This window comes from Coloeus monedula (genome assembly GCF_965178545.1).
Source record: "Coloeus monedula genome assembly, chromosome: 3".
Classification (NCBI taxonomy): Eukaryota; Metazoa; Chordata; class Aves; order Passeriformes; family Corvidae; genus Coloeus; species Coloeus monedula.
The window spans coordinates 104,377,484-104,398,017 of record NC_138783.1 but is presented as its reverse complement, the minus strand read 5'-3'; the positions used below and the strand labels follow the sequence as shown (position 1 = coordinate 104,398,017).

The window sequence follows — 20,534 nt, the reverse complement described above, 5'->3', positions numbered from 1 at the left end:
ACAAAAATCACTCTACATTTGTCCTGGCTTGCCCAGGGCCTAAAAATGGCCTATGTGGACCTCACTCTTTCAACCTCTCAGCAAAGGCGTGGCTTTCTGCTTAATTCCTGTAATCATTTCACTTGAAGAACAGGTACCTCTTTCAACTTACTTGCAAATATCTTCTGCGGTATTTTTTATGTTCTTAAACTTGTGGCTTGTCTTGTGGTAGATTTTAAAATGTTGTGCTTAAATACAAAAGTTTCAGCGCTGACATACATTATTGGCTGGCAGATGAGTATTCAGAGTCTTGAAGGTTTTTTAGTCTGCCTGGCTGTAATTTTTAACTTAAAATTTCCTGAAACCAGACAATTAATAAACCTTAGCTTCTAATTCTGAAATTAACCAACTCATCATGCAGTCTTGATAAGCTATGAAGTTATTATTCTACTACAATTAAATAAGTCATAATTTATAGATTTTATGCAGGTAGAGTTGCTGTATACGTTACTTCATATATACCTAAGCCATTTATTCATGATGTTAAAAAGGCAATAGTTGTTGTATCACAAGACAGTAATTTTCAAAATTATTAGCTTTTGGTATCAGAGACCAGCATCCTGAATAGAAGATCAGAAGAAGCAAAGGTGATACTTTCAGCCATCTCTAATTCTTGTTAGCATAAGAAAAATAGGTGGACTGGTTTTTTTACATAATGAAGATAAGAAAGCCTTTTTTAGGCCGCACAGTCTATATGAAAGGTTTTTATAGTTTATTATATGTAAATATTGGACAGAAGAAGCTAGAAGACAGGAGGGTTTAGTTGCATAGATTTCACTATGCAAAAGGAAACAAACTCAAAGTCAAGTAGATGATGCGTTGGCTGGATAAGAATACAGTGCTTGAGGATAAGATTAATAGAGTGTTTCACACGTGCATTTTAATTTTTTCTGAAAATTTCATCACTTTTTCAGTAGATAACTGCATCTCTTTGCATCTCAAGACATATCACCCTTTCAAATTGGATGGGTTTTTTTCATTGCAGGAAGAGCTACTTTGCTGTTACAGGTTCAAGAATAGAGTTTATACACAAGCAGCTTTTGTACTGCAGTGAACTTACTGTTTATTTGAATAAAGCTGAGACAAAATTGTGCTGACATATTGGTGGCTTGGGTTGCAGTTTTTCTGACTTTTTTATTGGGAAGTCAAGATCACAATCCGGCAGATAATTATATTGTTATAACAGGGATAATGTAATTTAGGGTTGGGAAGGAAGGAATGTGACTTGGTCTTTATCCTTTAGAAATGGTTTTAAATTCTTAATCCTCACAAACTCAGATCAGCAACACAATGTACTGATACAGAATTTTTATCTGTAGTTTTAGTAGCTGCATGCCCTACATTTTTAAATTCCTGTGAACAATCTGCTTCTCCTGTCTAGTTTATTAATTCATTCAAAAATGTGCCATCTTCATATCCATTCTTTTCATTATCTCAGCATTCTCCCATTGTTCAAGGTGACCATAAATGGCTATGGCTTTTCTGCATGCTTAGATGAAACAATGAAAGGTATGATTTTGCTGTAGATGTTCAGTGCCACAATATCTCCAGCGCAGTGGTAGTTGATCATGGCAGATATATCATATTGATCTATGCCTCAGTGTTCCCATCTACTTACTCTCAAATATAAAGTTCACCAGAGAATTGTCATAGCTAGAATGGGATGCAGCTGCTTTTCCCAGCTGTGGAAAACATCATAGAGGTGTGGTTTCTGGGGCCTTGCTCAGGAGCTGAAAACTCTGTACTTGCTGATTTTGGGCTCTGAAGGGCATTTCTTGTGTCCTCACCCATTTCAGCACCTTGACTGTATTCACACATTTTATGTGGCATATTAAGGTTTTTTGGGTTTTGCTTCTAAAGTTTTGTGTTACAAGTTCCTACATCTATTACAAAACATTTCAAAGTTTTGAGGTTTGGTTGGTTAAATTTTTGATGGTAGCATGCAGGAGATGTTTTGTAGGCTTCTCTGGATTAAACATCTCTATAAAGTCCTTCCAGTGTCTGTGTTTCTATATTTCTCTCATTGTGTGAAGCTCTGCATCATATCTTTCAAAGCACAGGGTGAGCCTAGAGGATGCAAGTACATCTCTGACCCCAAAAATCTGTGAACAGAACACTAGCTGGTAACTGTCAGACCCTACTAGGGTCTGTGCATTACATTAAAAGGAAAAATTGAACAGTTTTGTTGTATTGTCACTTAATAGACCTGGAGCCTTATTCATCAGCTTTGGTAATATTTGTAACTCTTCCACACAAATTTCCTTGAATTTAATGCTTGCAAATCTTGTGTTAAACAGTGCACTAAAACTTCATACACTACTCCAGGTGTTTTTTCTGTCAGCAAAAGATTCTGTGTATACACAAGTATATTTACACTTTCATTTGTTTTCTAAACTGTGCTTGTTTTAATTTTAGGCTTCAAGTGGCAATTATTATTTTATTCCATACATTGTCACACCTTGTGCTGACTACTTTTGCTGTGAAAGTGATGCCCAACGAAGAGCCTCTGAGTACATGCAGCCCAGCTGGGACAATATCCTGGGGCCACTTTGTGTCCCACTGGTGGACAAGTTTCTCAGCCTTCTCAAGGATGTCCATGTTACATCATGGTAATGTTACAACAGATACAGTTCCAGAGCCTTTGATAGTCTCTTTTTGATATAATGAAAAAAGGAGATGCAGAATTTCTAGTAGCATTGATTTTTGATTTTTTATTTTTAACTGCACTTATTATAGTGTTAAAAGAAGCTGCTAACTCTACTGCTTTTTGTATTCCTGTCCTGCAGCTGTTGCAGCTAACTAACCATGTTATGCTAGAATATGATTTATAGATACTTTCCAGAAAGCAAAGGCAGTCCGTGGGTAAGATAAAGTGCTTAAGTTTAAATTACAGTGCATAAGGTTGTAATGGGAGCTAACCTCATAGATTCTTCATAGAGCTCAAAGCCAAACACTGTCCTTTTCTGTCATCAAAAAAAAAAAAAAGCCACCAAAAAAACCCCAAAACAGCAGTAGGCAATCAATTCTAATTTTCATGGTTTGATTTTATTTTAAAATATTCTGATATAAATAAAAACATGACACTGCTTAGCCATTTCTGCAAGGGACTGTTGGAGTTTTGGGAATTGGGGCTGGAGAAGGAGGTCTGTCTTTTTCAGTTGCTCATGCTGTACTCTGCATCTAGTCCTGTTTTGTGTATATTTCTGCAAAACACTCAGACCAAGCTGCTGGTTTTTAATTTTTCTAGTATCTGTAGCATGAGGTTGCACTGAGGGCCCTCAGATTTCTTTGTTTCCCCATTGCCATCCCACCCAAGTGGAAAGCTTGCCTAAAAAACTACTTCTATTTTGTGGTCCCATCCTTGCAATCCCATGGATGACCCTGCTGTGACATCTTACCCTGAAGGGGAAGGGATTCCTAGATGCTCACAGTTGAAAGGAATGACAAAAGTCAAAGGGTCTGCAAAAGTTTGCAAAGGTTTATTAGTAAACTGCACACTTGGCGTGGAAATTGGTGTTTTAGTCCCTGACCACCTAGTATAAGGCACAGCAGAGGGTTTTGAGTAAAGGGCTAGGGTGAAAGGGAAGAGAGAAAGAGAGAGATGAATTAAAAAGGGTCAAAGAGGAGGAAAGAAAGAGAGATCATCCATCCTGGCTCCAGTGTCAATCCAGCTGGGGTTTCCATGGTCCTGGGATGCATATGCAGAGCAAGCACCCTGGAATTTTTTGGGGTACCTTTTTATAGATAAGTTTTCCCCACCCTGGAGATCAGTTTCTCACTTTCTATGCAGATTAGTTAAATGCAGTCTGTTCTTGTAGATCTTTCTGGAAAAGGGTTGGAGGTCTTTAGGGGTATTGGGTGGTCTTGATTCCCCCTTACAGTCCACGCCTGCTTCTCAGCCTCATTTCTGTGCTTGCACTGTATGGGGCTGTGCTTGCCAGTGGTGCTTACTGTGACCTTGCTGCTTTGATGATAATGTGAATGAGACAGACAACTTAATTTTCTTTGCTATGTGTAGGACTTATACTAAGCAAGGCTTAATACTTTGAAAGACTCATTTGTAAAGAAGAAAGGGATTGTATGCAGTATTGTCAGGTGACACCTGCTGACTCTCAAACTACAGACTCCATAACCTTCTCCAGGATAAATTTATCCCTAGGTAGCTGGTTCAGGCCATTCAAACTTGTCATACTGGCAATATAGATATTATTTTTCAATTTACAAAAGTGCTGATGTTGGATTGTGCACCGATGTTAGTGTAAATAAGATGCACTTATTGGAGGCTTTTACATAGATCCTGCCCACATTATGTATTATGTTCATCAAAGAGATTGCAACTAAATCAGCTTTTGTTGGCTTGTTTTTGTTTTAGTTTCTGTGTTTTAAAGTCTCCTTCCAACTTTCATGATAAAGTAATATACCTCCTCTTTACATTATGCTGGTGTTTCTTCTCTGTGTGATTTTATTATCCCAGATGCTGTCTTCTTTATGATACAAAGTACCACATCTGTCAGGGTCACTAATGGGGTAAAGAAATCCTCCAGTTTTCTTATGTTGGTAAAACTGCCTCACGATCCTGATAATAAACATATTGATCCATAGCCCTACAGTCTGAGGTGGGGCAGGGTGGAATATTTCTAAGTAGTTATTGAAAAATATGGAAACATTTGATGTTTACCTCACTCTGAAGAAATGGTACTTTTTATTAGAAATATAGCCATGTTTCATAAGAAATATCTAACAGTCTTCTTCCCCTATGTTTATCTTTTATTTCTTTAGTGCCTATTATAAAGAAACACTGCTAAATGACATTAGAAAGGCTAGAGAGAAGTACCAAGGAGATGAACTGGCAAAGGAGCTGGCCAGGATTAAGCTTCGTATGGATAATACTGAAGTGCTGACTTCTGACATTGTCATAAACCTGCTTCTTTCTTACAGAGATATTCAGGTATGTGCTTAAAGACTAAGGTGGGTTATTTTACTATGCAATTTTGGCTCTTGTTTGTTCTCCTGTACTTCATTGTTTGTTAAGCAGTGATTCAAAGCTAACACAAAATGGGTACAATTGTTACATTGTTTAAGAGTTTGACTTGTCTGTTGGGCAGTGTAAGGGGATAGAGACTCTTCCTCCTTTTGCCTGTGAACAAGAGACACAGATTAGGTGACTTCCCGAGGTCTCTCCCTTTGTTTTTAGTAATTTTTAACTTTCTTAAAAAGAAAAAAGGTGAAAATCCCCACTGAGTCAAGATGCTTGCCATGCCCTCCCCTACTTTTCATCCCTCCCCCCATAAAGTTAGATATGTTTAGAAATGAAGAAAATGTATTTGTTATGACCATTGTATTGGCTAGAGATGCCCAAATTGAGAACTATAATTCAATGAAACATTAATTTTATTTTAAAATATAACTGCACCTTTTTTCTTTGTTTTATTTTTTAAAGTAAGTTCTGCTTTTGCTAAAACACAGCCTGTGTGCTGTCTTTCCAAATTGACAGTCTGTGTGTTTAACATCCATTTTCAAATATAAGTTCAACCATTCTATAGAACTTTTTTCCCATCAGGAGCTAAGTTGGTTATTTCTTGTGTATAAATGGGTTGTGAGAGCAATGGGTGACCACATCATCCTTCATTACCCAACTTTCCATTATGAAATGCATATTTTCCTGCAGCACTTCAACTTTATTCATCCAACATCTGCTCCGGTGATCGTGAAAGGTGTCCCTCGAGAAATGTACTCATCTCAAAACATGAGTAACATGAGATGAAGTAATGTGAGGCCTTTTGAGCTGTCAGTAAATTGGCCTCTTCAACCCTGTAGATGTGGGTTACCCATGAGAAATCAAAATGAATGTACAAGTGGCTGATGTACTTCAGAGGCAGCTCTGCTCAAGTCCATGGTGACCTGGTGAGGTGTCATTTGTCAGAAGACCTTAATAAGGCCTGAAAGAGCCAGACTCATCACCTCTTCTTCTGGTGCTGGGAGTGTAATTGATCAAACTGTCTACAGGGATTCAGTAGTTTAGGCATTGTGGTGAGGAAGAGGCAAGCACTGACATGGATAGACAAAATCCCTGTTTATTCCTATGTACCCCTCGTGGATGTTTCTCTGACTCTTTTAGGAACAGTCACCTGAGAACCTGTCTAGTGATCGTGATACATTTTAGTTCAGTGATGCTTTCTTCTGCTTTTAGTTTATTCTACTTCAATCGTTTTTATCTTTATATCATTTTGTCCCAGGATTATGATGCTATGGTGAAGCTGGTAGAAACACTAGAAATGCTTCCTACCTGTGATCTGGCTGATCAACACAACATTAAATTTCATTATGCTTTTGCATTGAATCGGTAAGGATGGTTGATTGAAGTTCTTTCATTTTATTGCTGTTCCATATTGGTTTATATATATAAATTTATAGTGCAGATAATATCAAATTCCCTTCCCTTTCTGCACACATTACTATTCATCACAGTCATCTCTCCTTAATCCCATACTTACTGTGCGCCAGGACAGTTTGTAACCTTTGAAATTGTTGTTTTCCTACAACCATCGCTTTGTCAACAATCAGGAGAGAGTGGATCTGTTCCAAAGGCCACCTGACTAACTGCAAAAGACTCCAGTGATACCAAGGGGTTCTTGGTCAGTCAGAGATTGTTTATTCTGACTCACTGATTATTCTGAATTACTTGAAAAGTTTAGTGTGATAGAGTTATGAGTGATTTATTAAAGTAATAGGTAACAAGCCCTGCTTGATCCATGAATACACATTCATGGTAGAGTTTCCTTGAAGGACTGCAAGGTCATCGGGACCTACAGGGACATCACTACTTTAGGAAACACTGAAGTATTATTGAACTCTCCTAGTTAGGTACAGATTTTTGTAGTACCTATGTATAGTAATTACTCAATTTCTAAAGAAATTACATTAAGATTATGTCAGAGAAAATAGATCCTATGCAAATGAAATCACATGTAATAATAAAAGTAACTGGCCACATGCAATCCACATACTATTAAAGATTGTGACCTGCAAGCTAACTTAAAATTAGCATTGGACAACATCAGGATGGCATAAATCAAAGGGAATAAGAACTTAATAATAGATCTAGAAAACCAGTTCCTATGTCATTTTATGGAAAATGGTAATAAATCTGGTCCTATCTGGCAGTTTCATCAGACATAAGAGTAAACACTAAACTATTGCTCAGAAAATTACTGCATATGGATTTAGCCTTATTTTTCAGAATTTTAAAAAAATATTTCAGGAATTTGACTCCAAATGTTTAAATTTGCTGGTAAGAATAATGCTAGGATCATGCCTTGTCCTTAGGTAATGTCTTCACATAATCAGTTTTAAAACTTTTTCATTTAGATGTACATAACAAAATTGGCAAGCTCCTTTACTCTCTTGGTCTTCAAATTCTTTGTATTTTGAGCAGCATGTGAAACCCATGCCATTAAATCTTCTGTTTTGACAATGCCAATAGCACCCTGGTAAGACAAGATAAAATTAATTGCTCATGCACATGCTCTCCCTGTCAACAGCTTTCATTAAATTGATTATTAGCCCAAACCAGCATGACTCTCCTTGTTTTCTTCTGGGAACAATTTAGACATTTCTATAGAAAAGTTTTTTCCGAAATAAATGGCTGTTTTTTCATTGGTAAGGATGCAGAATGTAGCTTCTACAGGTGTTTTTGCCTTCTTCAAACAAAATGGTGGACAAAACTCAAAAGCTGAGACTTAAATATTTTTTGAGCAAGTACACTTAGTTCAAAATGACCCCTAAAATGTTTCATTTAGCATCTTACTTCCATGAATTTTTTAAATCCCTAATTTAGTCTGTTTTAAAACCAAATTATTTTTAGTGAGTTCTATCAGAACCTGTCTTTAAAAATAAAGAACTATGTTTTCACTTCATAGTCTATTAATTTCAGGATACAGAACACTATTAATGTTGCTCAGTACAGCTGATTGAGCCCGCCAGGAAAAAAATACATCGTATGCAGAACAGAATTAGCAGCTGTAAGAATATCTGACCCTGAAGAATATTAATATGTGCTTAATTTCATTTAAAAGTATACTAGAACTGTGATCCAGAGAGAGTAATTAGTTTATTTCCTCTTGGACTCTCTAACTGAATTCTCTTGGCCATTAATCTCACTTCCATTGTCAGGTCAGTTATTCTACTGCTGCAGAGCCAGTGCTGTGGCAGAAGGGCTGCAGGGTTGTTTCTGGGCACCTCAGGGCTCTGCTGGTTCTGCAGGTGGACACAAGCCCAGTGTGAAGTACAGTTGTGTGTAGGACCAGGTAAACAAGTAATGCTAAGGCAAGGGGCCAGGAGTGTTTTACTTTAGACACTGCAGCATTCCAGCCTAGCTGCATGTCCTCTGCCTCGGAGCCAGCCTGGGTCTGACCTGGCTTGGATCATGAGCAAAGCAAGCCTGGGCCTGGCTGGTGGGTGCTGTGCAGACAGGTACTAAGGCACTTCCTGTCATATGTAGGGCAGGCAGACACTTCCATGCTGACTTCTGGAACCCTGATTCATATGGCAGGTGTTTAAGTACAGCCCCTCTCCTAGATTGCTGTCTTCCTCTCTGGTTGCCGTTTCAGAGCTGAATTGAGAGCATCTTGGATTTGTTATCTCTAATGTCTATTATCAGAAGCTAACAATGAGTGTTTGCAATGACAGGCTTATGCTTGTTTCCAAGCCTGGGCAATCTGAATATATCACTCTCCCAGGTGCTTGTTTAGAAGTCCTAGGGAGAAAAAGGCTGTTGCTTTTCCAGTGTCTTAAGCTAAGTAATTTGGCTGTAACACAGGAACAGAGCAGAGTGCTGTCTTCTGCACAGACACAGGCTGGTTTAAGACACTGTTGCCTCCTAGCTGGTTGTATCTTAATTTAAACCTCTTTAGGTATAAGTTCAGTCCAAATGTGCAACATGAATATTTTCAATATTTGTATTCACAGCTGTGGTGTGAAGATGCTGTGCAATTGAGGGCTGGTGTTCCAGATGTTGATGTTCCAGATTGTTTGTTTCAGTCCATGGGTACACCTTGCCTGGGAGGCAGGCACTGTGTAAGGACAATTTTCTAATTGGTCTTATTTACCAGGGCTGGAGTTACCAAGTTCTGGGAGATTGCAAAGAAGCCCAAGAGTATGCCAGATTCTGTTCAAAGCAGAGTAGACTTAAAACCAAACCCAGTCCTGGCATGAGGCCAGAACTGTTAATATTTCATTCTATTTCCAGGGCACTTCTATCTTCCATTATATTAAAGATGAGGACAGCTGCAGTCACTATTATTTAACTCAGCATGCTGTGTTTTAACAAGCAACATATTCCTGTACCATAATAAAAGAAGGCAATTAACAAGTGAAGGGTGTAATAGGGTGCAAGTAGAAAATCACTAGTAATTGGGAATAATAGTGGCTACAGAAAATTGTTCCCATTGATAAACACTGGGGTATTAAAAATGTTCTGTTCTGTGATTACTCAAATTTAGTAAAAAACATGTGGGCCTCCTCATTTTATATGCCTGGTTTTCATGAAGTACCTGAAGTGTATATGAGGGAGGGGAAAAAGCTAGTTTTTTTCTTTGTCATATCTGTCTGGAGGCTTGCAAATGTACTTCTTTTCAAAGCCTAATTTAGGGTCTTGTTTTCCTCATTCACTGTTTCAGATATTGAAGGTTCTACAATAAAATTACATCCTCAGTAAAATGTGTCTTAACTCAGTGTCTTGGTTTGAAAGACAGGTGTCTGCTAAGGAAGGCAGAAGCCTCCCTTGGAATGGCAGATGCAACCCCCTTCCCTCCGAGTTATTATAATTTTGAAATCAAGGGGCTTTTAGGCAAAGATGTGGGAAATAGGAATAACAGTTCTTTACTGTTATATATCTATATGTGTATAACAAGTCAAACAAACAGCAATAACCATGGCAGTACCAGCAAACAATCCCAAACCCAGTGCCAGCCTTCTCGGCTGTCGGGCCCTTTCCCCTCGGGTGCAGTTCCGCTCGCAGCCGGCAGGGGCGCTGGCGGCTCCCGGTGAGCAGGGCAGGTGCGATGGTTCCCCCGCGGCTGCAGGGGGCGCTCCGGAGCGAGCTCGGGGAGCACGCGGCACTGGCGGCCTGGGATCCCGGGAAGGGATGGGACAAAGGCTTCACAAAGCCCTGGGCAGCCGATCCCGGTGTCCGGGAACAGTTCCTCGGGAACAGCAGCTGGAGCGGCAGGGACGAGCACAAATCCCGGGTGGCAGACGAGGTGTATCCAAGCGGGGAACCCCCCGGAGGTCTGGGCAGGCAGCGCGAGCGCGGCTACAGCGCAGCGAAGGCTCGAAGCAGCGGCGGGGCAGGGCGGCCACGGCCCGGCTCCCAGCGGGGCAGGGAAGGCGGGCTTGGGATCCCGGGGCTTCTGCAGCAGAAGGAAAAGCAGCCGAAGAAAGCAGCCTCCCTGTCTGTCCGAATGCCGGAGACCGACTGCCCACACACCCAGATGAAACAAAAGAGTAGCCAGATGATCCCCACTCCGTAGCCAGCTCTTTTTCTTATATACCCAGCCATTTGTCCCCCTAGCAGCAAGTATGGGGAAAATTCCTTTAACAGAAAAAAAAAAAAACCAAAACCAGCAGAGCTCCTAAAAGCCCAACACTCAGAAATTAGTTTCTGGTTTTAAATGAGAATGCAAGTGCAATAACTCTAACATGAGTTGTCATATTTCTTAATAGTTAAGAGTTTTTAAAAATGTTTTTGCTGTAGATTTCTATACAGTTAGTAGTAGTTCAGGTCATCTGCTATGGAGTCATTAAGACATGAAATAAAAAGGAAACCAAAGCTGGATTCCCTTGAAAAAAATACTTTTCATTAATACAAGAGTTTTTTGTGAAATATAGTTTTCCCCGTCTAGATAGATGGAAACAAACCATACAGGGGAAGATGTGAACAAAAAGCTGAAAAAAAAAAAAGATTACACCACCTGTTGTTACCTACAGAGTGAGCTGATTCTCGTTCCGGTGAAATCCATGCTTTTCCTGTTAACTTTGTTGGACAAAGGCCTGGTTCACTGAGCGTAGTTCTAGCTCTGTAACCATGCCAATTCTTTAAAGCTGGTAAAACCAGCCTGTGAAACAGGAAGAATTTTTGGTTTAGGAATATTTAAGACTAAGCCTCCTTATAAAGACTGGAGTATAGAGAAGGATTCACCATCAAGAGGGTGGATTTGGAGGGCAAGAGAGGAGCTATGATATCAAAGAGAAAAGGAAAAAAAAATAAAGAACTTCTTTCTTTACTGTGTGTTCCAGGTATTATTCCAGGTGAGAGGCTGAGATAAGAGTTTGTTGCCCTACAGAGTAATTCAGAGAGGTAGAGGAGGAGTGGAAAGTTGGATAACTCGGGGAGACGGATGCAAGAGGCTTGTGTACACCAGGAAGTGAGAAGACTGCTTCTGTGATTGAGGAAACATGGCAGAGTCAGCAGACAGATAAATCAAGTGGCAAAACTGCAGTGAGCAAGCTAGCAAATTGGCAAGTGAATCAGCCAGCAGTTTCTGGAGGATACAAGCTGTCAGGCAAAACTAAACTGGCAGCAGAACACTGGCACTAATTTAGAGGAGGTGATTAGAGGCTATAAAACTGGGCTGCAGGACAACTTTTGTTTTAGGAAAAAGAATTGCTATGTAGCCATTTCTGTCTGGAAAACCTTAGTTTATCTTCATACAGAAATGATAATGTATCAGTGATCATTCCATCAATTTGATTTTTTTCCCTAATCCTAATAGTTTAGTTTCCTTTTTAAAATAAAGCTTAAAACTGTACACAGTACTGAAGATTAGCATGCCAGGTATTTTTAAAAGATAGAATGATTTTTTGCTTTTAAGTTTTACTCCTTTTTTATTTCCTTTTAATTCCTAGCATTGTGCTTGGGGGGAATTTGGCAGGGTTTTATTGAGCACTAGGATATTTTCATAATTGCCCTAGTTTTTGTAAGTAACTTGCAGATCTCTTAACTGGTAGCAGCTTCTGCTGCTATTGTGTTCAGATAATGTAGATTGATTTTCTCTGTTTGGTTTCTGTGCAAGTTTTCACAAGGTAAGGTTTACAGTAAGAGGATTAAAATGTGTTAACAAAGAAACCAGTATGGAAAAAAGTTTTATGAAATGCTTTCCAAGGCCTGTGGGGTTTTTTTAGTATAATTTCTAAATAAATTGTAATAGTACTCTTTTTTCTTACCTCATTGACCATTAAAACTGTGTTTTGAAAGAATTTTCAGATCGTGATTAGTGATTCTAAAAACTGTGCCCCCTAAATCCAGAAAAAATATGAAGAGTAGCTCATATTTTCACTGGGTGTCTCTGCAAACTTCTTTAAGGTAGAACATATCTTTTCCCAAATGTGTAGAGTTTAACAGATTGTGTGTTGAAGAGCACCACTGAAAAATGCCTATTTCAAAATTCTGTTTCATTCCTAAAGTTGACTTGTTTGTGTGATACCATGAGGGACATTTGTATTTCAGTGCAAGATGGCCTGTAACCACCAAGGAGCAGTAAAATGAACTGGTAGGGTGCTTTCTGTAGCAGCCTATAGGGATTCTGCACTGGCTTATAAAGCTTCATATTCAGGGGATACACTTTGCAAATCTCACCTGGTGCACCAAGTTAATCCATAAAGAGAGCATTTTCTGCCTTCCTTCTCATGCCTGTGCATCATCATATACAGTGTTTCAGCTTTCCCTATGCAGAAAGGCTGTGGCATCTCCATCCTTGGAGGTTTAATAGATTCAGCTTTTCAGACACAGCCAAGGCTGCCATGGTCTATGGCTGGGAGATGGACCTGCTCTGAGATGGAGATTCTATTTGACCTCCAGCAGTCCTTTATGACATTTTTTTTTGTGACTTGTTCTAGTGTGGCTTTAAATGGGGGCTGGGGAGCATTAGGAAGCTAATATAGTTGAGATTGGTTAAAAGAAAATAGAAGTCAGTGCTAAGCCTTAAGGGTTTAAAGTAATCTCTTCTACTCTGTTGATAACATCACAGACCTCTTTCAAGGCACCTTGAAACAAATTATGAGCTGTCAGGCATGCTGACCTGACAAAGTGTGGGGTCTGAAATAAGAAATGAAAATCTGTCTTGGTCAAGCGTAACAGGTTCTGCATATTTTCCAACAGTATATTTTCATACTGACTTCAGACAACTTGCTTGTAGCCTATGTCATCTTTCAGGTTGTTTGGGTTTTTTTCTTGGTTTTCTTTCTCTTTTTGGGATGTAGAAGCCGGTAACTTCCAAAATTTGTAAATTATTGTAATTGGTGTGTTGGTTTTATATTCCCCAGTGGGCATTGAACTCTGCTGCAGTGAAAAACAGGGTCTAATATAAAGATACCAAAACTGGTTTTTGTTTAATAATATCATGTTAGATGAGTTTATACTTGTCATGTGCTAAATTTTGTTGAATTTAATTCTTTTTAACAATATGTTTTCCATTAAAAGAGAGAGATATCTTCCATTTTAAGTCCTCTAGTACAGTGTTTATTTAGGGCTTGGTCCTTCGAAATGCTCTCCTACTGTTGTATTTGGTGTATACAGGTTCATCCTTTGATGACCAGAAATGTTAATCTGCACAGTGTCCCATTTTAAGCAGTGCTTTGCTTTGTTCATTGTATTTTTTTCTTCAGTTATGCTTTTTTCAATCAGTACATAACACCTCTTTATATTGACATTAATAATTAACCTGTTTTCACATAAGGGAGACTTGAGTCAAGTCTGGGAAAGCAGTGATTTTTAGATTTTCTGTTTCCATGCTGAAGTGCTCTGCATTAAGTTCTAGTTGTGCATTTCTTGTGTTTTCAGGAAGAGCTCAGAACCCATGCCAGCTTCTGTGATCACAATATACAAAACCAGGGAGCTGCTGGACTTTAATTTTAGGGCCACTTTTGTTCTAAGCTCTGTTTATTCAATTTTCTCTGTGTTAATATTAACAACAGTGAAACTTGGGTATTCTTAGTGAAAGAATCCGGTTTGTTCAGAAGAGGTTTGTTGGTTAGACCATGCTGATCTGTGCAGTGGATTTACCCCCACAGTTTTTACCCCCTGTTTATTTCGTGTAAAACTGAAAGAAGATATTAACTTTCTCCCTGTGTGCTCATTAGAGACAACCAGTATTTATTTCAGAGCAATTAATCTGAAGAAAAAATTCTTTAAAAATATTCAAGTGCTTGCTGTAAAAGTTTATGCTGTGCCAGTGACATCAAAGGCAGGATAAAGCCTGCACAACCAGCTACAAATCTGTTTAATCTTATTAGATGTTTTCTGTCACCTAACATGCACAGAAGCCTGAATTTTGCTACAGATATGTTGTTACTGGTCTTTATTGCATCAGCCGGTTACCTAAGGAACACAGCCACTTTACAGTAAATATTAATCCTTTTGGGGCATGCAAGTAATAAATTTACCAGAAACCATTATCTGCTACTGGTATTGCTGACAAAGTAGTCATAGTCCGTGTAGGCCTGCTCATGAACACCTAGATAGGGATTGGAAAATTGTAAACAGTTCTAAAAATGGGTTGGTAAATATTTTAAATCTCTCTGGTGATGAAAAAAGTGTTGAAGAGGCTATTAAACTCTTAAGCTGTGTTTGCATTACTCTTGCAAATAGACATTCTTGTTTGTTCTAGGTGACTTTCTGCAGTAAATATTGAATTCTAAACTTAGAAAAACAACAAGGTAAATGGAGGCAAAAATTCTGATTGTTTAATAATATTAACGAATGGAAATGTTATTTAATCATTGATTTCTTACTAATACAATGGTTAAATATTTGTCAAAAGATGCTGTATGACAGCTGTTTATTTTCCAAATCTTTTTCTAATCTGAAGAATTTTAATTAAGAAATACAGTTCAATTTTGCCCTTTTATTCTCATTGTAGTTCAAAGGCTCCATATTGAGCTCTGTCATTCGTTTGGGTAAGATTGGATTCACCTGGCTTCTCCTGCAATTAGTTAGTATTTCCTGGTATTGTTTCTGGATCCTCTGAATTCAAGATTACAAATCTTGGACATAGCTGAATGATCTGTCACACTGAATGCTGAAAATGGCCATTTCTGTTAAGTGTTGTCAGGAATGAACACTAAACAAGCACTCTTTTGTCATTGCAGGATGTGCAGTCTGTCTGTGTATACAGGAAGGGATCAAGTTAGGTGGCAGATTTTTATCACAGAGTTCTGGGTTTGCATCCATTCCGATGAGGGCTACACAGAGGCCAATGATAGAGTAAATTTGGATTTTATCAGTCAACCAACAATCATGCATCAGTCTAAATAAAGTCAAATGTGTGTATAGTAATGATGGATGGATTGTGGGATAGATGAGGGATACTGTTGTTCTCCCATTTTGCAGTTACTGTTTCAAGTCTGAACTAATTTATTTTATTCTCTGTATTTGATTTCAGAAGAAATAATGCAGGTGACAGAGAGAAGGCACTACACGTTATGCTTCAAGTACTGCAGACATGTGATCACCCTGCTCCAGACATGTTTTGCTTATGTGGAAGGATCTACAAGGATATGTTTCTTGATTCTGACTGTAAAGATACCAATAGTCGAGATCATTCCATTGAATGGTAACAGAAAAAAAACACCAAAAAAATCTGTTTAAAAACATTTTCAGACTTCTTGCTTCTGGATATGAAAAGCAGGGCTGTAATAATTAGATCAGTTCTACTTACCTCTGTTTTTCAGGGTCCTGTTTGAATAAGTGGTTTACTGAGCATCAGATCTTTGTATATGTATTTCCTTGCTTCTCTTTATAAAATCCTCTGGAAATTGAATCATGCACATTATTGGGAGGGATGTTGATTAACCGGTGTCTTTGTAGAGTAAATATATGATTAATGTGTCTCAAGGCCAAAATGAAATACAAGTGAGATCATGGACTTATGTTGGTCCTCTGTGCAAGGATGGTTTCCATGCTGGATCCCCAGGAAATGCAATGATCTACTGTGTATAAGGAAATATAGTGATAAACTGTGTCATAAATTTTCTTAAAACATTAAGGCATGGCATGCATATGCACGCAGGCTCTCACTGACATACTGGCCACATAGGTATGTTTGTATAATCGTATAAATTACCTCTGAGTACAGTAACTTTAGCACTGTGGGTTTGTACTGTAATTGTGAAATATTCTCCCCCACTACCTCTCTTCCCTCCCAGAACATGGATGCAGTGAACTTGAAAGCTTCCAGGTGGATCTCTTCATCCATCAGCTAGTGGCAGGCATTCAGCCTGTGTCAGCTGTGTCTCAGTTACCTTAATGAATATGGAGCTTTAAAACAATGGGTTTGGGATCATTGGTGTCAACTAGCCATATAATCCTTACAGTAAATCAATAGCTTAAAATACCTACCAAGACTTTGCACTATTTCAGTTCTTCTAAACAATGATGTGAGTTTGTGACTCTTGATTCTTCTCTGCAGGTATCGCAAAGGATTTGAACTCCAGCCAACTCTGTATTCTGGAATTAACCTTGCAGTTTTGCTGCTTGTTGCAGGACAACAGTTTGAAAGCTCTATGGAACTGAGAAAAATAGGTAAATATCCACACACAGTGCCACAGACAAGTTTTCTGCCTGTCTCTCTATGAAGGAAACAAAATAGTGGCGGGTTGCATTGACAGAAAAGGTAGTTCAGGATTTTTAGTGGTGAATCTTGGATGGCACTCTAAAGCATAGGGATCTTGGAGGGATATTTTCCTTCTGGCTGCCTTGGAGAGCTTTCTGGTAACCTGGCCCATCTAAAGGGCCCCAGAGATGGGAGAACAACAAAGGACCAACTTCATCACCATCTATAAACTGCTTTTACTGCACCACAGAGATTATCCCATTGTAGAGCCAACAGGGCACAAAGACAGGAAGAGGCATTGTGGCCCAGCTCTCCTGAGGAATGCCAGGGGTGGATCCAAAGGGTTTCTGTTGTCACTGAGTTGAGGGATACACAAGAAGTATTGCCTGAAAGGATCTACCAGGACAGTTACTAGTTGCCTACCTAGAGTCAGTCACATCTTCCATGTACATGCTAACTAAAACACATCACTTTACATTTACAAAAAAATCCCATAATAGAAACAGATATGCAGGTCTTCCTAGGAAGATGATAGTTGAACATTGTATTTGGAATCTGATCTTGTCTGAAATGCGTATTTGAGCCTTAAACTTTACAAATGCAAAGGTGGCTTTAAATTATTCCCCTGACCCTGCTCTGAAGTGGACTTGTGTGAATCTCTAGCCATGGATCTCTTGCAGTGGATGCAAATGAGAACACAGATTTGTGCATCTTGCACTAAAATCAGGAGGCAAATAGCCCAGACAGGAAGCAGAAGAGGTTTTTCAGCACTGTGTAGTAGGAGTTCTGACTTCTTAAACTGTACTGGGGATGTGATATGCAGATCCTGCCTCTGTGTTGTGCAATGTTGTTTTATGGGGAAAACTCACTCCATTTTATTTTCATCAGTAATGCTTAATCAAGTCTTAAATTAGTCTTTTACTGATAGTCTTATCAGTAAAAAACACAAAAGAGTGTTTTACTGATAGAAAATTGTGGTTTCTAATTGAAATTTTACAGGTGTACGGTTAAACAGTTTATTGGGAAGAAAAGGAAGCCTAGAAAAAATGAACAATTACTGGGATGTGGGACAGTTCTTCAGTGTGAGCATGCTGGCTAATGATGTTGGTAAAGCTGTACAAGCAGCAGAGAAGCTTTTTAAACTGAAACCTCCAGTGTGGTATGTGGTAGAAAGCTGTAGCTCAAGTGCTAAACTATGGGGAAATACATGAATTTAAAAAATCATGCAGTCACATGGGTAACTTAACTTGGTTTTTCCATCTTAGATTGTTTGCAACTCTGACCTTAAATTCTGTTCTTTTATTATGGGAAGGAAGGGGGCAGGTGAGAAATTAAGTTATCCAACATTGTCAGGTTTATATCCCATTGAAGCACATATTTTATAATTTTGTATTATAATTTTATATTTTATAAGAAAGAATTTGGAAATTAGTAATTATTCCTTGTGAAGCAATTGTGAAAAGATTGTGAAACCATTGTTTTCAGAGTTTAGCTAGCTGCTGCTTCCCTCCCCCACCATCTTCTAGCTCATCATATCCTGTCTAATCCCCATGTAACTAGTCATGTAACTATATCCATTTGCAAAAAGCTATTGTTCATGAACATCCATGTGAGCTTATGACTTAAGGCTTTGTCTAAACTTGCTATTCTTTCCAGAAATCTGTAAAAGGAAACACTACCATTTCCATTATGGTAGGTTTTAAAACACATTTCATTTTGGATGTCTAAATCAGTTAAGTGCTTTTAGAATCTGGTCAAATTTTGTTTTCTCTCTGTTAACTCACTAATTCAATACATTCTAGGTACTTGAAATCATTAGTTCAGAATCTGATGTTAATTCAGCGTTTCAAGAAACTCACCATAGAACATTCTCCTAAACAAGAAAGATTGATTTTCTGGCTAGATATAATTTTTGAGGCAACAAAAGAAACAACGAATGGACTGAGATTTCCAGTAAGATGTTATGTCCAAACAAGTTTTTTATGTTTTATGTTTCTGGATAGGATATTACAAGAATTGGAAGACTCTAAACACAATACTTAAAAGCTTAACTGCCTGTTATTTCGTTGCATGAAACAAACACCTGTACTCTCTTAATCTTTATGCTATAAAAAAAATTAACCCACCACCTTAAAAGCATTCTAAGAAATCCTTGTAAGTCTCCTATACCAAATTGTGATAATGCTATTCTGTTGTTCATAAGAACACAGACTTTTCCTGCCTTGTCTTGCCCTCCTGTCTCCCTTGAAAACTTTTTAAGCCTTACTTCAAAATTACTTTTTGTCTATGTCAGAGCATCTGAAGATACTGTAGTGTATTAGCTGCTGGTTTATTAAGGAAAAATGCTCTCTCTCTTCAGGTTTTGGTGATAGAACCAACTAAAGTCTACCAGCCTGCATATGTTTCAATCAACAGTGAAGCAGATGAGAGCTCTCTGTCTTTGTGGCATGTCTCTCCCCCTGAAATGGTAAAACTCTCAGCAGATGTCTTAAATGTACTCTGATTCATTGTGCATAAAGTAATTTTTTACATGTAGATTTTGGAACACTTTACAAGAATATAAAATTTGCTGCATTTCTGTGGAGCTCAAGCCTCAGTATTTCTTTTGTGCAGATACAAAAGTTGACATTTTACAGAGAAAGTAAAAGGAGTGACTGTGGTTAGAACTCGAGTGGTTTTTGATGTCATTTAGATTTAACTTATCTTGACAATGTCTCTTAGAAGTGCATGGGTAATTTTGTCTGCTCATAATATTTCTCTTTAGAAGTCTGTGATTTTTGTTAAGATGCGGGTCAAAGATTAAAAGATAAATCCCACTATTGGATTCAATGTTTTAGACATTTTAAACTTACAATTTTAATATTAGAAACTAGAAAAAACGGCAGCCTATGATAAATAAGTGTAAAGAACTAAAATATTTGGTGTCTTGGATTATTGGATAAGGCATAGGGGGTTAAGAAAGGAGCCTACTCACAGTTATAGACAGTGTTAGCACTTAAAAGTGAGAAATAATTTCAGTTTCACATTGAAAGACTTGAAATCTGCAATGTATTTTGCCACACTTTCTTAATATTAGAACAACATAGATGGAGAATAGACTAAGAATGTAGAGAGGCAAATTGTGGACAAGAAGCATGTTGGAGCAGGGCAAGACCACATAATTACCTGGATCTGTGAACAATTTTTCCCATACATTGTTCTACTTCACTGTTTCAAGTGAATGTGTCTGACACGACTTTGCTTTATGGAAAAAAATTTTGATGCATATCTGACACTGCTAAATAGGATTGAGCTATTAGCTATAATAAGATTTATGGAGGGCCACAGTCCTAGACACAGGCAGTCCTTCCTCTGTTTTCCCTCCAGTGTATTCCCTGGGCCAAAGCTGTTGGCTCAAAACCTCTTAGGGAGATGAGTGAATTTGCCTTTCCCTTTGAGCCTAGATAAGAGTAGGGCATAGTCTGCTCTATGTTTAATGTGAAATATAGATGTATTGCATCAAAACATAACTTTGGTAAATTGTGCTGCACAATTTATTCTTCAAGTTTAATTTTACATGAGGAAATGCAGCCTTTGCTTCCACCCTGTGCCATTTATAATCATTTTTTCTCAAGTGAATAAAATAGCAATGTATGTACAAGTTCTTTACCCATGTATCAATTTTATTTAAAAATATGAGGGGAAGAAAGAAAGAAAAAGAGACATATTGGAAAAGCTTTATTTTGCTTACCATGCTGTGACTTTGTTTTCAATATTAAATCAAGGTTAAACTGTGGTTGATTGTATCTCTTTGTTCTTTACAGAAACAGATTCATGAATGGAATTTTACAGCTTCTTCCATTAGGGGAATAAGGTTGGTATGTCAGTAAACAGTTCAGTGTCTTTTTG

General features: G+C 38.2%; 1 protein-coding gene across 3 annotated transcripts in view; it reads left to right on the top strand.

Annotated features, from left to right (window-relative positions):
* The window catches only part of MAP3K15 (mitogen-activated protein kinase kinase kinase 15), an 85,228-nt gene that overhangs the window by 36,975 nt on the left and 27,719 nt on the right, over positions 1–20,534 (top strand). For all 3 annotated transcript variants that reach the window (XM_082278503.1, XM_082278502.1, XM_082278504.1), the window contains 9 exons: positions 2,455–2,648; positions 4,819–4,987; positions 6,276–6,382; positions 15,477–15,647; positions 16,503–16,615; positions 17,646–17,805; positions 18,449–18,599; positions 19,006–19,113; positions 20,450–20,499. In XM_082278503.1, coding sequence (XP_082134629.1) covers positions 2,455–2,648; positions 4,819–4,987; positions 6,276–6,382; positions 15,477–15,647; positions 16,503–16,615; positions 17,646–17,805; positions 18,449–18,599; positions 19,006–19,113; positions 20,450–20,499 — 1,223 coding nt within the window. The remainder of the gene's footprint in view (positions 1–2,454; positions 2,649–4,818; positions 4,988–6,275; positions 6,383–15,476; positions 15,648–16,502; positions 16,616–17,645; positions 17,806–18,448; positions 18,600–19,005; positions 19,114–20,449; positions 20,500–20,534) is intronic.